The sequence below is a fragment of the Monodelphis domestica genome, chromosome 2 (genome assembly GCF_027887165.1).
Source record: "Monodelphis domestica isolate mMonDom1 chromosome 2, mMonDom1.pri, whole genome shotgun sequence".
NCBI lineage: Eukaryota > Metazoa > Chordata > Mammalia > Didelphimorphia > Didelphidae > Monodelphis > Monodelphis domestica.
In genome coordinates, this window is record NC_077228.1 from 331,942,695 (window position 1) to 331,960,959 (window position 18,265).

Sequence of the window (18,265 nt, forward strand, 5' to 3'; positions counted from 1 at the left end):
CCCAATAGATTTGCAGTGAATCTAGGAAATTGTGGGGTCATACTGGATTCAAAAATTAGAAGAAGGTTCACTAGACTATTTTGTTACCTTTCATGTCACAATTGGAAATAGGAATCTATTCCATTTGTGAAAAATTATGCAAACTCCATTTAAGTATCTTGGATAATGTATAGAGAATTCATGTTATAACCCTCAAGAAATAAATGGAAAACAAGGTATGAATTTCAATTTTCCTTATGTAAGAATATGTGCTTAAGTATTTTATAATTAATATAACTTCATAAGATTATGAAATTATGTTAACCAGAATCTGAAATTGTCAAAGATGAGAAAGACCATTTATGTCAATGTAGAGAGAATTTCTGGAAAATTGTGTAACTATAAATAAGGTCTCAAGTACAAAAATGAAGGCAACATGTAAGAGAAATTGAAAAGAAAATGAAGATTGCTTTAGGCATCATCTTACTTCCTTTTTATTCTCTCTTAAATTTTGGCACCTTATCTTCTTTATGCTCTAATAATATATATCCCTGATGCTGCTCTCTTGCTTTTCAGTCAGACTTCAGAGTTGGCTCTCCTCTTTGCAAATGCCTCCTTAACCACTAACTTTCTTTATGCTTTCTCCAGTTCCAAGAGTAGACATCTATTTTCAATAAGACATTCAAAACATTCATTCTGTGTTCAAAACACTCATTAAAAAACTCAATAACCTATTAAGAGGTTATTGAATAATTTACTGAAAAAGGATTAGAGACTGAACTATGGTGGTGGTTGAGTGAATGAAAGTAAGAGACAATATAAGATGTGGACATAAAAAGCACAACATGTAGAAATTCACTGGATGACTCTGGCAGGTGAGTAAGTTCATAACAATATCAGTAAAGTTCTGAATCTGAGAATCTAAAAGAATTAGAATGTCCCTTGTTCAGAAGAAAGGATTCTATTGAAATGTGATGGAGGAAGAGTTAGTAGAGATTATAATTTCTCTTTTGGATGTACTGACTTTGAGATTTCTATAAGATATCTATTTTGAAATGCCCAAAAGGAATTTCCAATAGGCAGTTGGTGATGCAAAATTGGTGCTCAGGAAAGAAACCAGGTCAGGAAATATACATTTCCATGGCCAATTTCCTTTTTTTTTTTTTGTTTCTCAGTTTACTTTAATTTTCCAATATTGATATTTCATTTTGGGCCTCAAAATTCCAAGCACAATTCTTTTTTTTTTAATTTTTAAACATTATTTTATTTGGTCATTTTCATACATTATTCACTGGAAACAAAGATCATTTTCTTTTCCTCCCCTCCCCCCCACCTTTCCCTCTCCCATAGCCGACGCACGATTCCACTGGTTATCACATGTGTTCTTGACTCGAACCCATTTCCCTGTTGTTAGAATTTGCATTATAGTGTTCATTTAGAGTCTCTCCTCAGTCTTATCCCCTCCAACCCTGTAGTCAAGCAGTTGCTTTTCATTGGTGTTTTTACTTCCACAGATTATCCTCTGCTTGTGGGTAGTATTTTTTAGATCCCTGCAGATTGTTCAGGGACATTGCATTGATACTAATGGAGAAGTCCATCACCTTCGATTGTACCACAATGTATCAGTCTCTGTGTACAATGGTTTTTTTGGTTCTGCTCCTTTCACTCTGCATCACTTCCTGGAGGTTGTTCCAGTCTCCATGGAATTCCTCTACTTTATTATTCCTTTTAGAACAATAGTATTCCATCACCAACATTTACAACAATTTGTTCAGCCATTCCCCAATTGATGGGCATCCCCTCGTTTTCCAATTTTTGGCCACCACAAAGAGTGAAGCTATGAATATTCTTGTACAAGTCTTTTTCCTAATTATCTCTTTGGGGTACAAACCCAGCAGTGCTATGGCTGGATCAAAGGGCAGACAGTCATTTATCACCCTTTGGGCATAGTTCCAAATTGCAAGGCCAATTTTCTTAACAAAAATAAATAAACCTCTGTGAATTGATCTCTTTATAAAGAAAATCTAGGAAGAGTATAAAAAGCAAAACTTGGCTCCTAACCACTCTTAGAAAGCATATTGTAAGAATGAAGCAACAAAGAGAAACAGAATGATTCATAAAATAGATAAGCAGAGAACCAATTGTGGGCAGGGTCAAAAAAATCCAGAGAGGAAAGCCTATAAAAGCAACTACCAAGCAGTTTCAGATAGTGCACATGAGCCAAAAGTGAGTCTGGAGAAAGGAAATCAGAACAATCAAGAAAAAATTGATTACATGGGGAAGCATCATTTCAAGTGACTGATGAGTAATATAGCAGGTTAGAAAGTATGAGAGTCCAGGAAATGTAGTCCAAAAGTATAAACCACATTTTTCTAAGAGTTTTCTAGGTTAAGAAATTAAAAAAAAAAGCCAATGAAAGATAAGTCGTCAAAAACCTTAATGTCTAATAAGAATTTTTTTGGAATAGGAAAAATTTAAATGTGTTTTTAAGTAGCAGGGAAGAAATCAGTAGATAGAAATGATTAGAGAGAAAAGCATGAAATCAATGAAGACAGAATGGGAAAGAATCAAGGATATATGTAGAGTTTCACTTTTGTCTGGACACATCACCTCACATTTCTATCAAGTAGGGGTAGAGGAGAAGAGAATGGAGGATTTCAATGAATGGAAAATAAAAATCTCACCAAGAATGGTTTCTATCTTTTTAAAATTAAGAATGAAATGACATCTGGACTTACAAGGATATTGAGTTTTTAAAGGGTGTTGGAAATTTAAAGAAAGAAAGTTAGGGAGAAGACAAGGTGAAGAATGTGATTAGAAAATAAAATTAAGAGAAGATAAAAAAGAATTGCCTGGTTGAATTGAGAGAATTAAAATTTACAATGGCCCCAGTTGGTACAGTTTTTTACTTTCATCAGTTCCATTCAGTAGCACCAATGTAGGATTAATGCAGGTGGATTGAGAAGTATAAACAAGTTGATTTTGTTAGGTTGTGATCTGCAGGAATTTAACAGGACACAAATTGATTAAGTAAAAGGTGCCAATTAGGAAATTTAAATCAGAGCAGGGGTGACTGCCAAGGAGAGCACTGAGGAATATGAGGTCTAGAGGATCCAGGGAAGACAAAGAAGATGATAATGCAAAGTAAGATTTGGGAAAATGTGAATATTTTATTAAATAACAAATTTCCAGTTTCTAGCACACCTATGAAAATAAATGTTTGTGATTTTAAAGGTCTTTATGTTTAAAAACAAGTAGAGAATTCAACTTTCCCAACTTGGACCTTTCCACTTCTACATCTGTGTATTTGCTAGCAAGGTATATGGAATATTTGCTTTAAAAAACAAAATATTTCTGGCTAAGAAAATCCAATTTTCTAAAACCTACCTTACTACATAAAGTAATATGTGTGCATGTGTCAGAAGTTAACCCTCCCTCATATCTCCTTTGCTATTATTTCATGCATTTATCAACCTTTAATTAGTATTCTAATTATTTGCATCTTTTTCTTGCCCACCAGGCAAAAGTCTAGAATATTCATAAGTTCTACAAATGGACATTATTCATCTATATGACCTATATAGTCCAGAACAGAGGTTTGTATACAATTGATAAAATTTATGTTGAAAAGTATATTTAAAGATTCTTATTGGTCATTCCATTGTCTCTGTCCTTATTTGTTTCTGTATAACTTTAATGAAAATAGAGGGCCCTACAGGCATCAGTTTCTATGTTAACTCATAAAGTTATAAGAATAGATAATAAAAAACAAGCTAACATTTATGTAAACACATATCAAATGACTGATACTGTTCTAAGAGCCTTACAATTATTATCTTATTTGAGACTCACAATAACTTTGGGAAGAAAGAATGGTTTCTTTTGAAATCTATGTATTTCAATTTATGCATTAATTATGCAGTTCTATGGAAGGGGTGGTAGGCTTCACAAGAACGACCCAGGACAAAAGACTAAGATCCCCTGTGAAAGATGTAGCTTTGGCCACTCAAAAAGGTTAGTAAAAGCAGAAGTCTGTTGTCTCTGCTTCTCTCAGGCTCAGAGGGCAAGATGACAGCCCTCAGTCCTGGACATCCTACAAATGCAATCTGACTGCTGTATAGTTATCCCAAAAACTTTTAATGAAGTAAAATAACAAGAACTGGGTGTGGGACAAGGGACAAGGTGGTCCCTAGGCTAAGAAATCTAGACTCCACCCACCAATTACTAGGATTATAAAAAGCTTTTTTTCAGTATCTTCTAAACTATCTCACACCCTAACCTGACTCTGCTGTAACCCCAAAATCCCTGCCCTGGTTGCCCTAATCTATAACCTCTCCAAAGCAGTCTTCAGAAAAAGTCAATAGATCAAGTTGGCTGGATAGGATTTTGATGACCAGGTGAAAGGGTCACCAGGGTCTGCAAGCTACTTCCTGTAGAAGTGATGGAGTAATCAAATCAATTCTGGTTCAAGCTGGGTTTCCTCTTCAGAGTCAGACAGGTAGATTTATAACAAGATCAGGAACAGACTGGAATAATTCAGGAACAGACAAGACTCAACAATCAGGACCACACAGGGAACAACAAGCAGGATCAGAGAGAGAAATAGTAGTCCAGAAGTTGAGAACTTTTCTCATTGCCCCAAACAGCTCCTCAGGGCTGGCAGTTAACTCCCAGAAGCCCCTCACAGTTCTGAGGGACCCAGGAACTCCCCAACTTCAAAATCATCTCCCCTCTTTATCCTGGTTTTCCATTGTTTTTCAGAATCCTTCTCCTTTGCATTCCAGTCAAGACCTTGAGCTTTTCACTCTGCATCTCTTTGCGCTTTTCTTACTCTCTCACTCCATGCTATCACCTGAACTAGATAGTTTTTGAAGACATAGAAAGGAATATAGTTTTCAAAATATATTTATTTCTAAATGGCAGTTTTTAAATTGTCTTTATTTTTACTTTAATCAAAAATTTCCACCTAAGTCTTTTGAAGTTATCTGATCTATATTGTCTCCCTCCCTTCTTCCCTTTCCCCTCCCAGAGTTGACAAGCACTTCATTCCGAATTACATGTGTATTACCATGTAAAATATTTCCATGTATTCATTTGTATCAAAATCTATTTTTGAAAAAACAAATTCATGGGCATAAGGATAGTACTCTAATTGATTTTCATCTTCTCATTAAGCAAATAGCTAAACCAAAGAAGAGTGAGACTGTGATTTATAAACATTCACAGAGTAGACCTGAATCAGTCTCCAAATAGCCAGAGCTCCTCCTTATCTGATACCTGCTCCTTTTCTCTGTACAGTCACAAGAACTCCCAGAAAATGGCCAACCTCACTCTAGTGACAGGATTCCTCCTCTTGGGCTTCGCCAAATCTTGGGAGCTGCAGGTCTTACATGCCATACTCTTCTTGCTGATCTACCTGATGTCTCTGATGGGCAACTTGGTCATCTTCACCCTCATATCTCTAGATGAACACCTTCACTCTCCCATGTACTTCTTCCTGAAGAACCTGTCCTTTTTAGATCTTTGCTTTATTTCTACCACACTCCCTAAATCTATCACAAACTCCCTGAGCAACAGTCATTCTATCTCCTTCATGGGGTGTGTTTTACAATTCTTTTTAGTCATTTTGTTTGCAGCATCTGAGTTGTTTCTCCTCACAGTGATGTCCTATGACCGCTATGTGGCCATCTGTCAGCCCCTGCACTATGAAGTCATCATGACCAGGGGACTTTGTGTGAAGATGGCAGCTGTTTCCTGGTTCTTTGGAATTGTGTTTGGAACTCTGTACTCAGCTACTACATTCACTTTGCCTTTCTGTCATTCCAAGATCCATCAGTTTTTTTGTGATGTCCCTTCATTACTTAGGCTCTCCTGCTCTGATGTACACATTGGCGTAGATGTTACTTTGGCTGTTGGTGTTGCTATTGGGATTCTCTGCTTTATTTCCATAACTATCTCTTATGGGCCCATCTTCTCAACTGTGCTGAAGATTCCAACCACAGAGGGTCGCTCAAAAGCCTTCTCCACTTGCATCCCCCACCTCACTGTTCTCATGGTCTTCATCACAACCTCAGTCATAGATTATCTAAAGCCACCTCAGCAATCTGATTCAATTCTAGATCTATTGTTGTCTATGTTCTATGCAGTAGTTCCCCCAACCCTGAACCCTGTCATCTATAGCTTAAGAAACAAGGACATGAAGACTTCTCTGAGAAAGCTAATAGCCCGAAACCATATCCCATAGACAAATGCTAAAGTCTTTTTTTCCAAATTGTGGGATGGCTTTACTGAAAAAGAAATCAGCTGTGCTTTTTCTGTGCTTACTGGCTTGAATTCTTTCTTTGTTTCCTCAGGTCCATGTCATTAGATGTGAAATGCTGTCTCTTAGGGCAACCATATATTATTAATCAATGGTTTTCAAAGCATATAGGCCTAAATAAGTACAAAAAATATATTAGTACTTTATATTTTTTAAATCTTTCTTTTGTTTAATTGCCTTTGCAGTCACTTAATATCTCATCTTAAACTAACTACAAATATGCTATTTATCTGCTTAGGGAACTGCTTTTCGTAGAGGTTAAAAGACTTGCTCAGGAACAAAGAATGGATCAGTCTTGACTAAACTACAAATGCTTTGTTACAAAGCTTAATTAATTCCCCAGTAAATCATACTGAGTAGATAATTTTTTAAGTAAAAAACTCTCAGTTCACTTTTTTTTCCTTTTGTGCAGAAGATAAGTAACCCCTGATGAGGAATTTGTTATTATTTATTAATTTTTATTTTTAATATTTTCATATATTGACATATTTATTAATTATTAAATATGTAACTAGTTATGTATTCATCAATGTAGTCTTAGAGAATTATGGGAGGAAGTGAGAACTTAAGTGTCTTGTGTACAGTTACAATATTAGTATTTGTCAGAAACAGAATTTGAACCCTGAATGATCAAGGTCCATTTCTTGAAAGGGATGAATGGTGCTGGGATGCAGCAACTTCTAATAGGGTCTTTGGTCCCCATAGCTGTGCAAATGTATTGAGAATGACTAGCTACCCACACTCTGTGGTCTTTAAGAACAGTGAGCAAAGTGGTTCCAGTTCTCTTGTGGAAAATTCTTTGGAAAAAAATTGATATATTATTGTATCCCTTTACTTCCTCTCAAGCTCGGAAGTCAAGTGGAGCTCCTTTTCTTCTCCCCTCATCATTCCCTAGTGACCATAGATTAATGCAACTGCATGACACCACTAAAACATGCTTAGAAAAGAGAACAAGAGTGCCTACTAGTATTCTCTGGTTCTTGTTTTTTTCTTCCCTGAGCACAGACCAGCAATGAAAAACTTTGAGCAAACACTGTTTCTTGCCCAGGAGGTAACCTTGAATGCCAGTAAACCAGAAAGAGAAGAGCTTCTCATAGCAGAAGACAATCACTTGATTCTTTCCTAACTCAAGAAATCCAAAAAAGTTGCTCACATCCTATATGACAGGGAATACTAGTGCAGCAATGACACAAAGGGTCCTTTCCTTTGGAGGAAGACTATGAGTGTAATTCATTAGATATCTTTTACAGTACTTGTTGTGCTACTTTTTTTTAACATATTTGAGTTTCTCTGTGTCCTGAGCACTTCTTTTGGTTTGAGAAAATAAACTAAAATATATATAATGATATCCATATTGTTCAAAGAGTATATTTTCTAAAAGGGAACATTTTAGGAGTCCATACATACATTTTGCATAACAGATTTCCCCTGTTTTATGATTAGATGAGGACAGTCAACTAAAAGCATAGAAACCTGATCATAGGTTGCTAGATTGAAACCAGATTCATGTGAGTCTATAGCCAAAGTCATGGGTGAGAGGCCTCCCTCAGTCTTTAGTGAGTGTTAAATAAATATGATAGTTAAGTATATAGATGCATCGTGGATGGAGCACTAGAAGTAGGTCAAATACTGTCTCAGAATTTACAAAATGTATGGCCCTGGGCAAGTCACTTAACTCCTTGGCCTCAGTTTCTTCATTTGTAAAATGAAAATAACAATACTAATATTTTTTGGCAAAATCAAACAAAATACCATATATAAAATATTTTCAAACCTCAAAGGGAAACATAAATGCTAGCTAATGATTAGATTTTTAATGATTAATGAAAGCTTTTTTCTCATTGCTGTCTTTGAATATCTTTAGTTCTTTTAAGGGGCCTCCTCTCTAAGATTTTTGGCTCAAAAATGGAGCCCTCATCAAAACACTGATAAACTACAAATTTAAAAAAATGAAAATTGGATAATCCTACTGACCTCTTATAGAAGAGGTCATAAACTTAAACTGCCGAAAAAGATGTGTATTAGGGGAATATGGTCTACCTGGTCATTTATTTTTACCATAGTATATATGTATGTATGTTCTGAGGGCTTTGGTTTTTCTTTTTTAATTTGTTCTCAGAGAGAGATATTAATAAAAGGAAATAAAGAGAGAATGAACAGGAAAGGGAAGAGAAGAGAAAGGAATAGGAAAGGAAGAGGGAGGTTAAAGAAGAGGAACAGAGAAGAAAGAGGAATGGAAGGGTGGAGATGAGAGAGGGAAGAGTGGATACTATATTACGGACTGGCCAGGTACTTAACCCATGGGTTACTACACTGTCTTTAGAATTATCTGGTGAGGTAGGTGTTGCTACAAGCCTCAGATGAAGAGTTGATTACCAAGAGGCCACGGGATCTACCATTGGTCATTGCAAAAGATTTCAGGTCTCATTCTCATGAGTATGAGTATAGTATTTCTTTCACTGATTTTAGAATTATATTATTAACATTTCAGATCAGTTAAAGGACTTAAGTCTAGAAAATGTTTTCTTTTTAAAATTAAAAATGTTGAAACTGATACGTCAAGTTTCTGATTAAAAACTTTTCTCTAGAGCACCAGTTCTAAATCCAAAAAGAAGACTGATGATTTTTGTTTGTTTGTTTGTTTGTTTGTAATGCCAAGGTTTCAAATTCTCCTAATCCACTGGTTGTTAAAAGAGTTATATTGTCAATAGTTCGCAATTTTATGTCAATTTATTTTTACATTTACTTTTATATTTACATATTGAACATGTAGACTAATACTAATTTACCTATGCTTAAAACTTCTTTCTTTCCCATTGCAAAGTTAGAGCTTTACGATTCTTTTTCATAAGATTTCAAACTCTTGTCCAGGTCACACTTATAAATATAATATCAGAGGAAATACACATTTGCTTCATCTATACCATAATCAGGTGAAAAAAACAAAGTTATGATTAATTCACAAATATTCTAAAAGTTTTACTAATTCAGAGTCACTTAACTTTGGGGTTAGAATATATGAGATGACACTCAAAAACTTATATATTCCTCTAGATCAACCTTTGGTTATCAGCAAATTTAAAAGAATAGAATATACCTTAAACAAAATAAGGCAAATTTTAATTCAACAAAATGAAAAATAGCTTAGTTGGTTAGTTTTTGGTATAACATTTAATTTCAAGAGTTTCTGATAATAAAACACAAACATTACAGCTCTGCTGAGACAGCAATAAAAGTTCTTCTATACTGGGGAAATTATTATTGGTTCATGAATATGTGTTTCACAAAATATTCCCCTTAATAATAATGTTCCTTCATGTGGAAGAACAGAGAAGGGGAAGAAGAAAAGGAGGGTAAGAGGAGTAAAAAAAAGGGGGGGGGAGAGAAGGATTAGGTTAAGGAGAAAGAAGGAAGGGAAGCAACAATGGTATGTCAGAAAAGAGTAGTCTAAAAGAATTTAAGGATTTGTTGTGCTATAAGAAATGATAAGAAGAATACTTTCATAAAAACCTTGCAAGACCAATTTTAATCAAAAGATATGGAAATATGCTTTACATGATTTCACATATATAATTGATTTCATAGTGGCTGCCTTTACATTGAGTAGTGGAGGGGTGGAAGGAAGTGAGAAAATTCAAACTTGAAATTTAAAAAGAAAAGAAAGTTAAAATTAAATATTTTAAAAGGATTCAAGTATTTGAATGTCTAATAACCATAGCACCTGGAATATATTAAGCATTTAGTAATTGTTTTCGATATAGTTAATCTCAATAAAACTCTTGGATAGACTTTTCAACAGGAAATTGGCATACAAAGTCAACCCTGTTATACTTGTACTAAACCCTTCCATTTAATATATTATTATATATTTGCATGTTCATCATGTTGTAAAAAAAAAAAAAAGACTCATATTCCTGACAGTAGAAAAAAATTCTTGAAAGAAATAAAGATTGGTATGTTTAAGTCTGCACGCAGGGGATATACTGTTTTGACATGAGAACTTTGGAGTTATCCAAGATTCTTGCATTCTTGATAATAGATAAGTCATTCACAGTTTATCTTCATATGTTATTATTATTTTATAAGACATTCTCCAGGTTCTCCAGAGACCTATCCTCTTGAGAGAGGCTCCCTTTATCCCCAGGTCCTCAGCTACAAGGGTCAAGGCCTCTCAGGTTAAGGACTGAACTCCCCTGCCTGGTTTTGAGCCGGGGGTCAGAGTAAATTACTTAGTGCTTAAGCTAGATATCTTACCCTATCTTCTCTCTGATTTTCTTACTTCACTCTTTCTATATTTTGTAAATAAATCTCTTTGGAATAAATTAAATTCCTGGTGACACAATTCTTAAATAATCCAGTCAAACCTATTTATTAAAAAAAAAAAAAACCTTTTTACTTTTACAATGGGAAGGGCTTGGGGATGAAAATTTAGAACTCAATTATTTTGATTGAATGCTGAAAATGTTTACATAGAATTAGGAATATTTACTGAAAAAACATTTTTTTAAAAAGACTGAATATTGTACATTGGGAAAAGATGAGGAATTTGGTGAATTTGGTTATGCTCACGGGGTTTGAGCCACTCTTACCATCATGAGAGGGTTTCATTTCTTCTTAAGGTACAATCCTGAACACACACCAGAAAATTGCCCAAATGTCAAAATGGGAATTACTTCCAAATTTTTCCAGGTAGCTCATGGACACTAATAGTATTGTCAGAAGGAACCCAGAACACATTGCCATAAAGCACATAAGGAAGCAGGTGGTGCTTTCCCCATTCAGAAGTGAAAAAATAATTTGGGTAATGATGAGATCTACCAAGATGATTAACTAGAAACAGGTTGGGATTGCTGGATGTTGGTTTAAAACAAATGAATGCCTCTTGTTTAGGAAGATAGTAACCCTAACAGAAGTTCATAAGATTGTATAGGCTCATACCACTACTACGTAAGTGCCTTAAAGAGATAATAATGAAAAAGGTTTGTACAAAAATATTCAGAGCTGCACTCTTTGTGGGGGAAAAACATTTGAAAATGGAGAAAGGGTGTATCTGTCAACTAGGAAATGGCTGAGTAAAATGTGGTAGCTGATGGTAATGGAATGTAAAGAATGCTGTAAGGAATGATGAACTGGAGGATTTCTATTTGAACTGAAAGAACCTCCAGGAACTGATGCAGAGTGACTTGAGCAGAACTAAGAGAACATTGTACACAGAAAGTGAAACATTGGGGAACAATACAACATAATGGACTTTGCTAATACAAGGCAGTCCCAAGGTACTTATGAGAAAAGAATACCATCCACATCCAGAGAAAGAAATATGGGAGTAGAAACCCAGAAGAAAAACAAATGACTTATTTGTATATATAAACATATGATTTGGGGTTTGGGTTTTAAAGGACTATTCAATTACAAAAATGAATAATATGGAAATAGATATCAAGTAATACCATTTGTATAACCCAGTGGAAATGCTTATTGGATCCAGGAGGGGGGAGGGTAGAAGAGAGAGAAAGGAATCAAAATATGTAAATATGGGGAAATAGTATAAAAATAAAAAGAGAAAAAAATTTTAAATACATATGTTCGCTAAAAGAGATTTAAAGTGAAAAAAGATAAGAGAATGTTTCCTATTCATATCCACAAAGATAAATGGCATAGAGCATGCATGAAATGAAGGGGAAAGGATAGTTGTTGAGAATCTTAGGAGGCCATAAGAGAAGATCCAAGAATGGACCCAAAAATAATAATTATGGGCCAAGATTTCTTTATACTAATGTCTAAATATAGGTAACAAACAAGAACAATTAGAGGTCATGATTCAAAAAGCAAATTTGACCTCATGTATATCACTGAATCTACCATTATTAATGGGATTAGTTTATATAAAAATACTAGGAGGGCAAATAAATTATTGAGTGTGGTGAAGTAGCATTATAATTTAAGAAATTATACTCATGGGAGGAAATCTTAGAAACATAAAAACAAGAATGGTAAAGGGCACTTAAGTGCAGATCAGTATAGTTACTAACAAGAATTATGTGCAGAGCAAGGAAAAATTGCCTATCTGTAAATAGAAAAGCAATGAGAATTTACAAAAAATTATCAGAAACGAGACACTGGGACAGGATGTGATAGTGATAGGGAGACTTTAATATTAAGACATCTGCTACAACACTATTTCTCTCAAAAAAGGAAAAGTACATAGCTTCATTATTATCTTTTTACATATCAATAAATGCCTGTTATGTGTCAGGTACTATGCCAGGCACTGGGAATAGAGAGACAATATGTGTACCCAATTGCTAAATGATGCCCCCTTTCTCTTAACAAATGGAACATCACAAAATACAACAATTGTTAAGAGACATGTTGCTTTTTCTGAGAACTGCAAAGGAATGTATTTTGTTGTTGGGTTGGTTTGTTGTTTGATGTATGAAGTAGGGGTGGTTTATTAATGCTACTTTGTAGGATATGAAACTTTTTCTGAATTAAAATTTTAATTTAAATATAATTGATGGTCATTGGGATGTTATCAAGATAAGTCATGGGATATAGGCATCACAGAGTTCTCACATGCCCAAAACCTCAAGGGCCACCCTAACAAGCTTGTTGGTGGTTCTGAGATCTGAACTGTTAAGGGACTGTAGGGCCTAAAACAAATAACATCTGTAGAAACACTCAGGAGATCTCCAGTTCTATCATCCTCGGAGAATCAATCCCACAAAATTAAAGAGCTTGAATCACAGAAGCAAAATTAAATGAACTAAAAATAGAACAAATATTTGAACTTCAGGAAAAAAACTAGAGTAGATTTTAAGAAATTTGATTCCTTAAATATATTTAAATGTGACAGCCTAAGTACAGAACTGGTAAGCATAAGTCAGCAAATATCAGTACTACCCACCTCCATGTCTTACAATAACTGAGAATATGGTGGGAAACAAAGGATCAGAAATCAGAAGAAAAGAAATCCGAAATTGTTGTCAACTGCTTATGTATCTACTGGGCATATGAATATGCCACTATTGAAAACTTCATGTCCTTCTATATATAAGCCAAAGATCTCTGAATGGAGAACTGAGAGTCATCTCAAGCAATGGATTAAAAAAGTACAGGGAAAAAGAGGTATAAATTTCCATTTTTGTTATCAAATATAGATACATTATTGATTTTATGATCAAGATTGGGAAAAAAGTGACAAAACTATCTTAAATGCCTAGAAATATTAAAGCTATGTTAAAACAAGCAATAATTTGTACTTTTGACTTTAAACAGGTCCTCAGGAATGAAGATCAAAGGCAAGTGTGGAAAAAATGAGGAAAATGTGAACATTGTTTTATGTAATCTTCTACATCTTTATATTCTCTACTAAATTTTAGTACCCTCGAGCTCCCTCACACTTCACCCTTTCTACGTACTAATCATTTTATTTAGACTCTTTTTCTCACATGGATCAGTCCCATGGATCAGTAGATCCTTCTTGCTTGGATCTATGTATCTACAGTTAACCAAAGTTAACTTGCATCTGGATTCATTTTCCATCTTGTCTTATCATAGTTAACATCATGCAAATCCCAACTCCTATATTTCTTAGCCATCAACGTCTTATATTTTTAATCCTGGAGCTGGGCAAAGTCACAAACTCCGCTATTTGAATTCACTACCAATTTATGGCATATAATCATAATAGTTATTCGCTTTAATCAGGCAGTCCTTTGGTTCCTCTCATGTAGATTCTTTATCCCTTTCCTAACCTTTTGCCAATCCTAATCTTATCTTCACTTTTTATATCTATAATATTTTCCCCAAAAAACATCTTCCAAGTAAAGAAAGAGAGGAAAATAAAATCAGATCAAGAGTGATAGCAGATATATTGTTGAGTAGTGTGAGAACTGGACGTCCTAAAGGAAAAACAGACCTAATAAAAATACTTAAAATAGGGATATTTTAGTAAAAGTACAAATTTAATTGAAAGTATACTTCTTAACATCAGTATTTGAATTTCAAATGGATTTTTAGTTAAGAAAATAAACAATCTTTCTTCTTTTTCCTGCTCATCTCTGCATTTGATTTTGCTTGCAACATACAAACAATAACTGCTCTTGGAACCTCAAAATATAGGACTATTTTTAATTATTCCAAAACACCAAGGACTTCCTATAAACTTCCACACACACTCCAAAAAGCAACAACAGTCAGAAATCAGGTGTCTCACATTTCTCTGGACACTTTGTTTTCCTCCTAAAAATTTATGCCATTCTATTCTGTATGGTAATTATTTGCATATATTTTTTGCCCACCGGACTCAATAGAAATGTCTTTAAGCATATATGAATGGAGATGATTCATATTTTTTTTAATTATCCAGGTTTAGAATCGAGGCTTGTATAGAGCAGGGACTTGGTAAGTGTTTTGTCAAATATTCTGGTTGATCCATCCATTTCAATTCCCTTGACCCATGCCCAAATGCTATTTCTGTTTCGGTATGACCTTGTAGATATAAACAATGAATTCTAGAGATATGTCTTGGGAAATAATTCATGAGTATATAAAGATATGACTCTCTGACATTGAAGAATGTTTTAACTAGGGAGCAGTTGTGTCTCAGTGAATTGAGAACCAAGTCTAGAGATGGGAGGTCCTGCATTCAAATCTAGCTTCAGACACTTCCTAGCTGTGTGACCCTGGGTAAGTCACTTAACTCACATTGCCTAGCCCTTAAAACTCTTCTGACTTAGAACCAATAGAAGGTACAGGGTTTTTTAACTGTTTTAACTAGGACCAGGTAAATCAAAATCCAAAGTGGAATTTCAGAGGTAAAAGAGCAACTTTTCCAAATTCTCAATTCCACAAATAAGTAAGAGAGAACAGTATAGAAGAAAATGCATTGAGAGTTATTTTTCCACTTGAGGATAGATTTATTTATGAAATGATCGGATTGTGTTGGTGCTGGTCAAAGAAGAGTTTGAAAATAAACATACATGATGCTGCATTCTTGTATATATCATTTATAGTCAGTTGGATTGATGATGATATCAAAATGCCTTGAATAATGAACCAATCCAAGGGTTAGTCTTGAAGAATGGGAAGAAAATCATTTGTTTACAAACAACCATAAGGTATTCCTCAACAAGAGAACATACTACAACTTTCAAGACAGACTTGAAATCAGAAAACCTGGATTAACATATTTGTTCTAATACTTCTTGTATAAAACTGAAAAGTCACATGACTTTTCTATATTATTATGTTTTATCAGTAAAATTTAATTTAATGAAATAAAATATAATGATACTAATCAAACTGTCTGCCTCAAAGAAATCTTATGAGGGATATGCATGCATGATAACGAAAATCATTCACAGAGATAAAAATATTATTAAAAACTTTTTTCAAGACAATAATCTTGATCATCAATGCCTAGGTCATCTGAGATGTAGAAGAGCCTTAAAAAGGGTCTACATCAGGAGTACTTAGTATTTTTGAGCCCTGGGCCCCTGTGGAAGTCTAGTAAAACTCATGAATACGTTTTTTATAATCATGATTTAAAATGTATAAAATATTTATGGTTACAATGGAAACAAACATTGTGGAAATGCATTTGATTTCTCAAAAAATAAATTTGGACTATGACCTTCAGGTTAAAATTCTCTCAACTACTTCATTATCTTCATTTTAAAATTGAGAAAATTAAGGCAAATAATGTCATTTGCCCAAGAATGTCTGACACTCAAAACAATGAGTGTTTTCATCATTTACCATCTGTTTCTTTCCTTCATGCAGATAGTGAAGATAACCCTCCACCACTAAAGAATGGCCAATCTCACCATAGTAACAAGATTCCTCCTCAAAGGCTTTTCTGACATCTGGGAGCTACAAATCTTACATGCCATGCTCTTCTTGCTGATCTACCTGGTGACTCTGATTGGGAACTTGCTCATCTTCACCAGCATCTCTCTTGAGAGGAAACTCCATACTCCTATGTACTTCTTCCTAAAGAATCTGTCCTTTTTAGATCTCTGTCTTATTTCCATCACAGTGCCCAAATCAATTGCAAACTCTCTCAGTCACAACTGTTCCATCTCTTTCTTGGGGTGTGTATCACAACTATTTTTAATGGTATTGTTTGCCGTAACGGAACTTTTTCTCCTAACAGCAATGTCCTATGACCGCTATGTAGCCATCTGTCAGCCCTTAAACTATGAAGTCATCGTGAACAGTGAAACCTGTGTAAAGATGGCAGCCACTTCCTGGCTCAGTGGAGTCTTGTTTGGAGTCCTCTACTCAGCTAGTATATTCACTTTGCCATTCTGTCACTCCAAGGAGATCCATCAGTTCTTCTGTGATGTTCCTTCTTTACTCAGGATTTCCTGTTCAGATTCACACCTTGCAGTTAACATCACTATAAGTTTAGCATTTTCTTTAGGGATTCTCTTCTCTATTTACATTATAATCTCTTATAGTTATATCTTCTCAACTGTCTTGAAGATTCCAACCACAGAAGGTAGGTCAAAAGCCTTCTCCACTTGCCTGCCCCACCTCATTGTTCTCATAGTATTTATCACAACTAGTTCCATTTCTTATCTAAAGCCATCCCAAGATTCTGACTCAGTTCTAGAGCTACTGTTGGCTATGTTCTATACAGTGGTGCCCCCAACCTTGAACCCTGTCATCTATAGCCTGAGGAATAAGGACATGAAGACAGCTCTCAGAAAGCTTATAACCTGGAAATATTTCTCAAAGGGATTAATACTAAAGTCTTTTCCATAATCATATGCCTATATGTACATGTTCATTCTTATATATGTTTGTTGATATTTCATATGTATAAATATTTATGTTTGTATATTTGATATATTTCATATTGATATATCATTTTTCCTTATGTGTTTACTGGTTTAAATTCCTTACTTGCATGGCCATATGAAGCTCTCTAATTTTCTAATGTTGAGTCACATGGTACCTAAGCAACATAACACTTTGCTTTTTATAGTTCCTAATGGGTGTATAGCCACTCCAGCCCTAAAATTAAGAGGTGACCACTTTTCAAGAAAAGGGTACTTATTTGAAAATAATGAATTTGAGGAGTCTTTTATCAATGTGTCAACTGATTACTTAACAACTGGCTTCATGGAATAACAGAAAATACTACCTAACTTGAACACAGATGAAGCATTTCAATGAGGATACCACAACTTACTGTAAAGAACCAAAGTGTTCTACATGTCTAATTTCCTAAACAATTAATTTAAGTAGTTTCACAAGCCATTATTTGATCACAACAATAACAGTAAAGAGTAATTAGCAAAGGCATGATTACCACGATTTTATATTTAAAGAAAATAAACTTCAACATTGGCAGTATGGATGGTATCCTGATTCAAATGCTTCATCTGTTTTCAAGTCAGAAGATATTGTTTTATTATTCCATGAAGCCAGTTTTTAAGTAATCAGTTGACATAAATGGATAAGAACACCTTTGAATACATCACATTAAATAAGTAATTTTCTTTCAAGCTTAAAATAGAATCACAGAAATACAGAAAGGGGAGAGACATCAAAAGCCATCCTTATAGTCCAACCTGTACCAGTACTTGACATCCATATTAAACATTTACAATTAGTGGTCATCATAAGTGGTCATCCAAACATCATGTGAGCATATTCAGGAAGGCAGCATAACTTCAAGCAAAGGTAACCCATTCCATCTTTGCCAGTTTTTAATTGTTCAGATTTCACTCACATTAAGCCACAAGTTGCCTCTCAATATTTTTGTGCTTTGACCTTATTTAGTCCTTTAACTTCACTAGGACATAACTTACTTGGTCTTGTTGTATTGTGGAGAGGAAGGGGCAAATGATACATGAAAAAGCGACTAAGTCTGTTCTTTTTCCTGATTATTCAGATCTATAATATATTTAATGTGTGAGAACCCATTTAAAGAACATTTCATGTTGAGCAAGA

General features: G+C 34.5%; 2 protein-coding genes across 2 annotated transcripts; both read left to right on the plus strand.

Moving 5' to 3' along the window:
• Positions 1–5,296: 5,296 nt before the first annotated feature.
• Positions 5,297–6,223, plus strand: LOC100023047 (olfactory receptor 14A2-like). Its single transcript, XM_001374674.4, has one exon. The coding sequence runs from the start codon at positions 5,297–5,299 to the stop codon at positions 6,221–6,223; it is 927 nt and encodes a 308-aa protein (XP_001374711.3).
• Positions 6,224–16,114: 9,891 nt separating this feature from the next.
• Positions 16,115–17,071, plus strand: LOC100023080 (olfactory receptor 14A2-like). The gene has a single exon (XM_001374694.3). The coding sequence runs from the start codon at positions 16,115–16,117 to the stop codon at positions 17,069–17,071; it is 957 nt and encodes a 318-aa protein (XP_001374731.3).
• Positions 17,072–18,265: the final 1,194 nt, after the last annotated feature.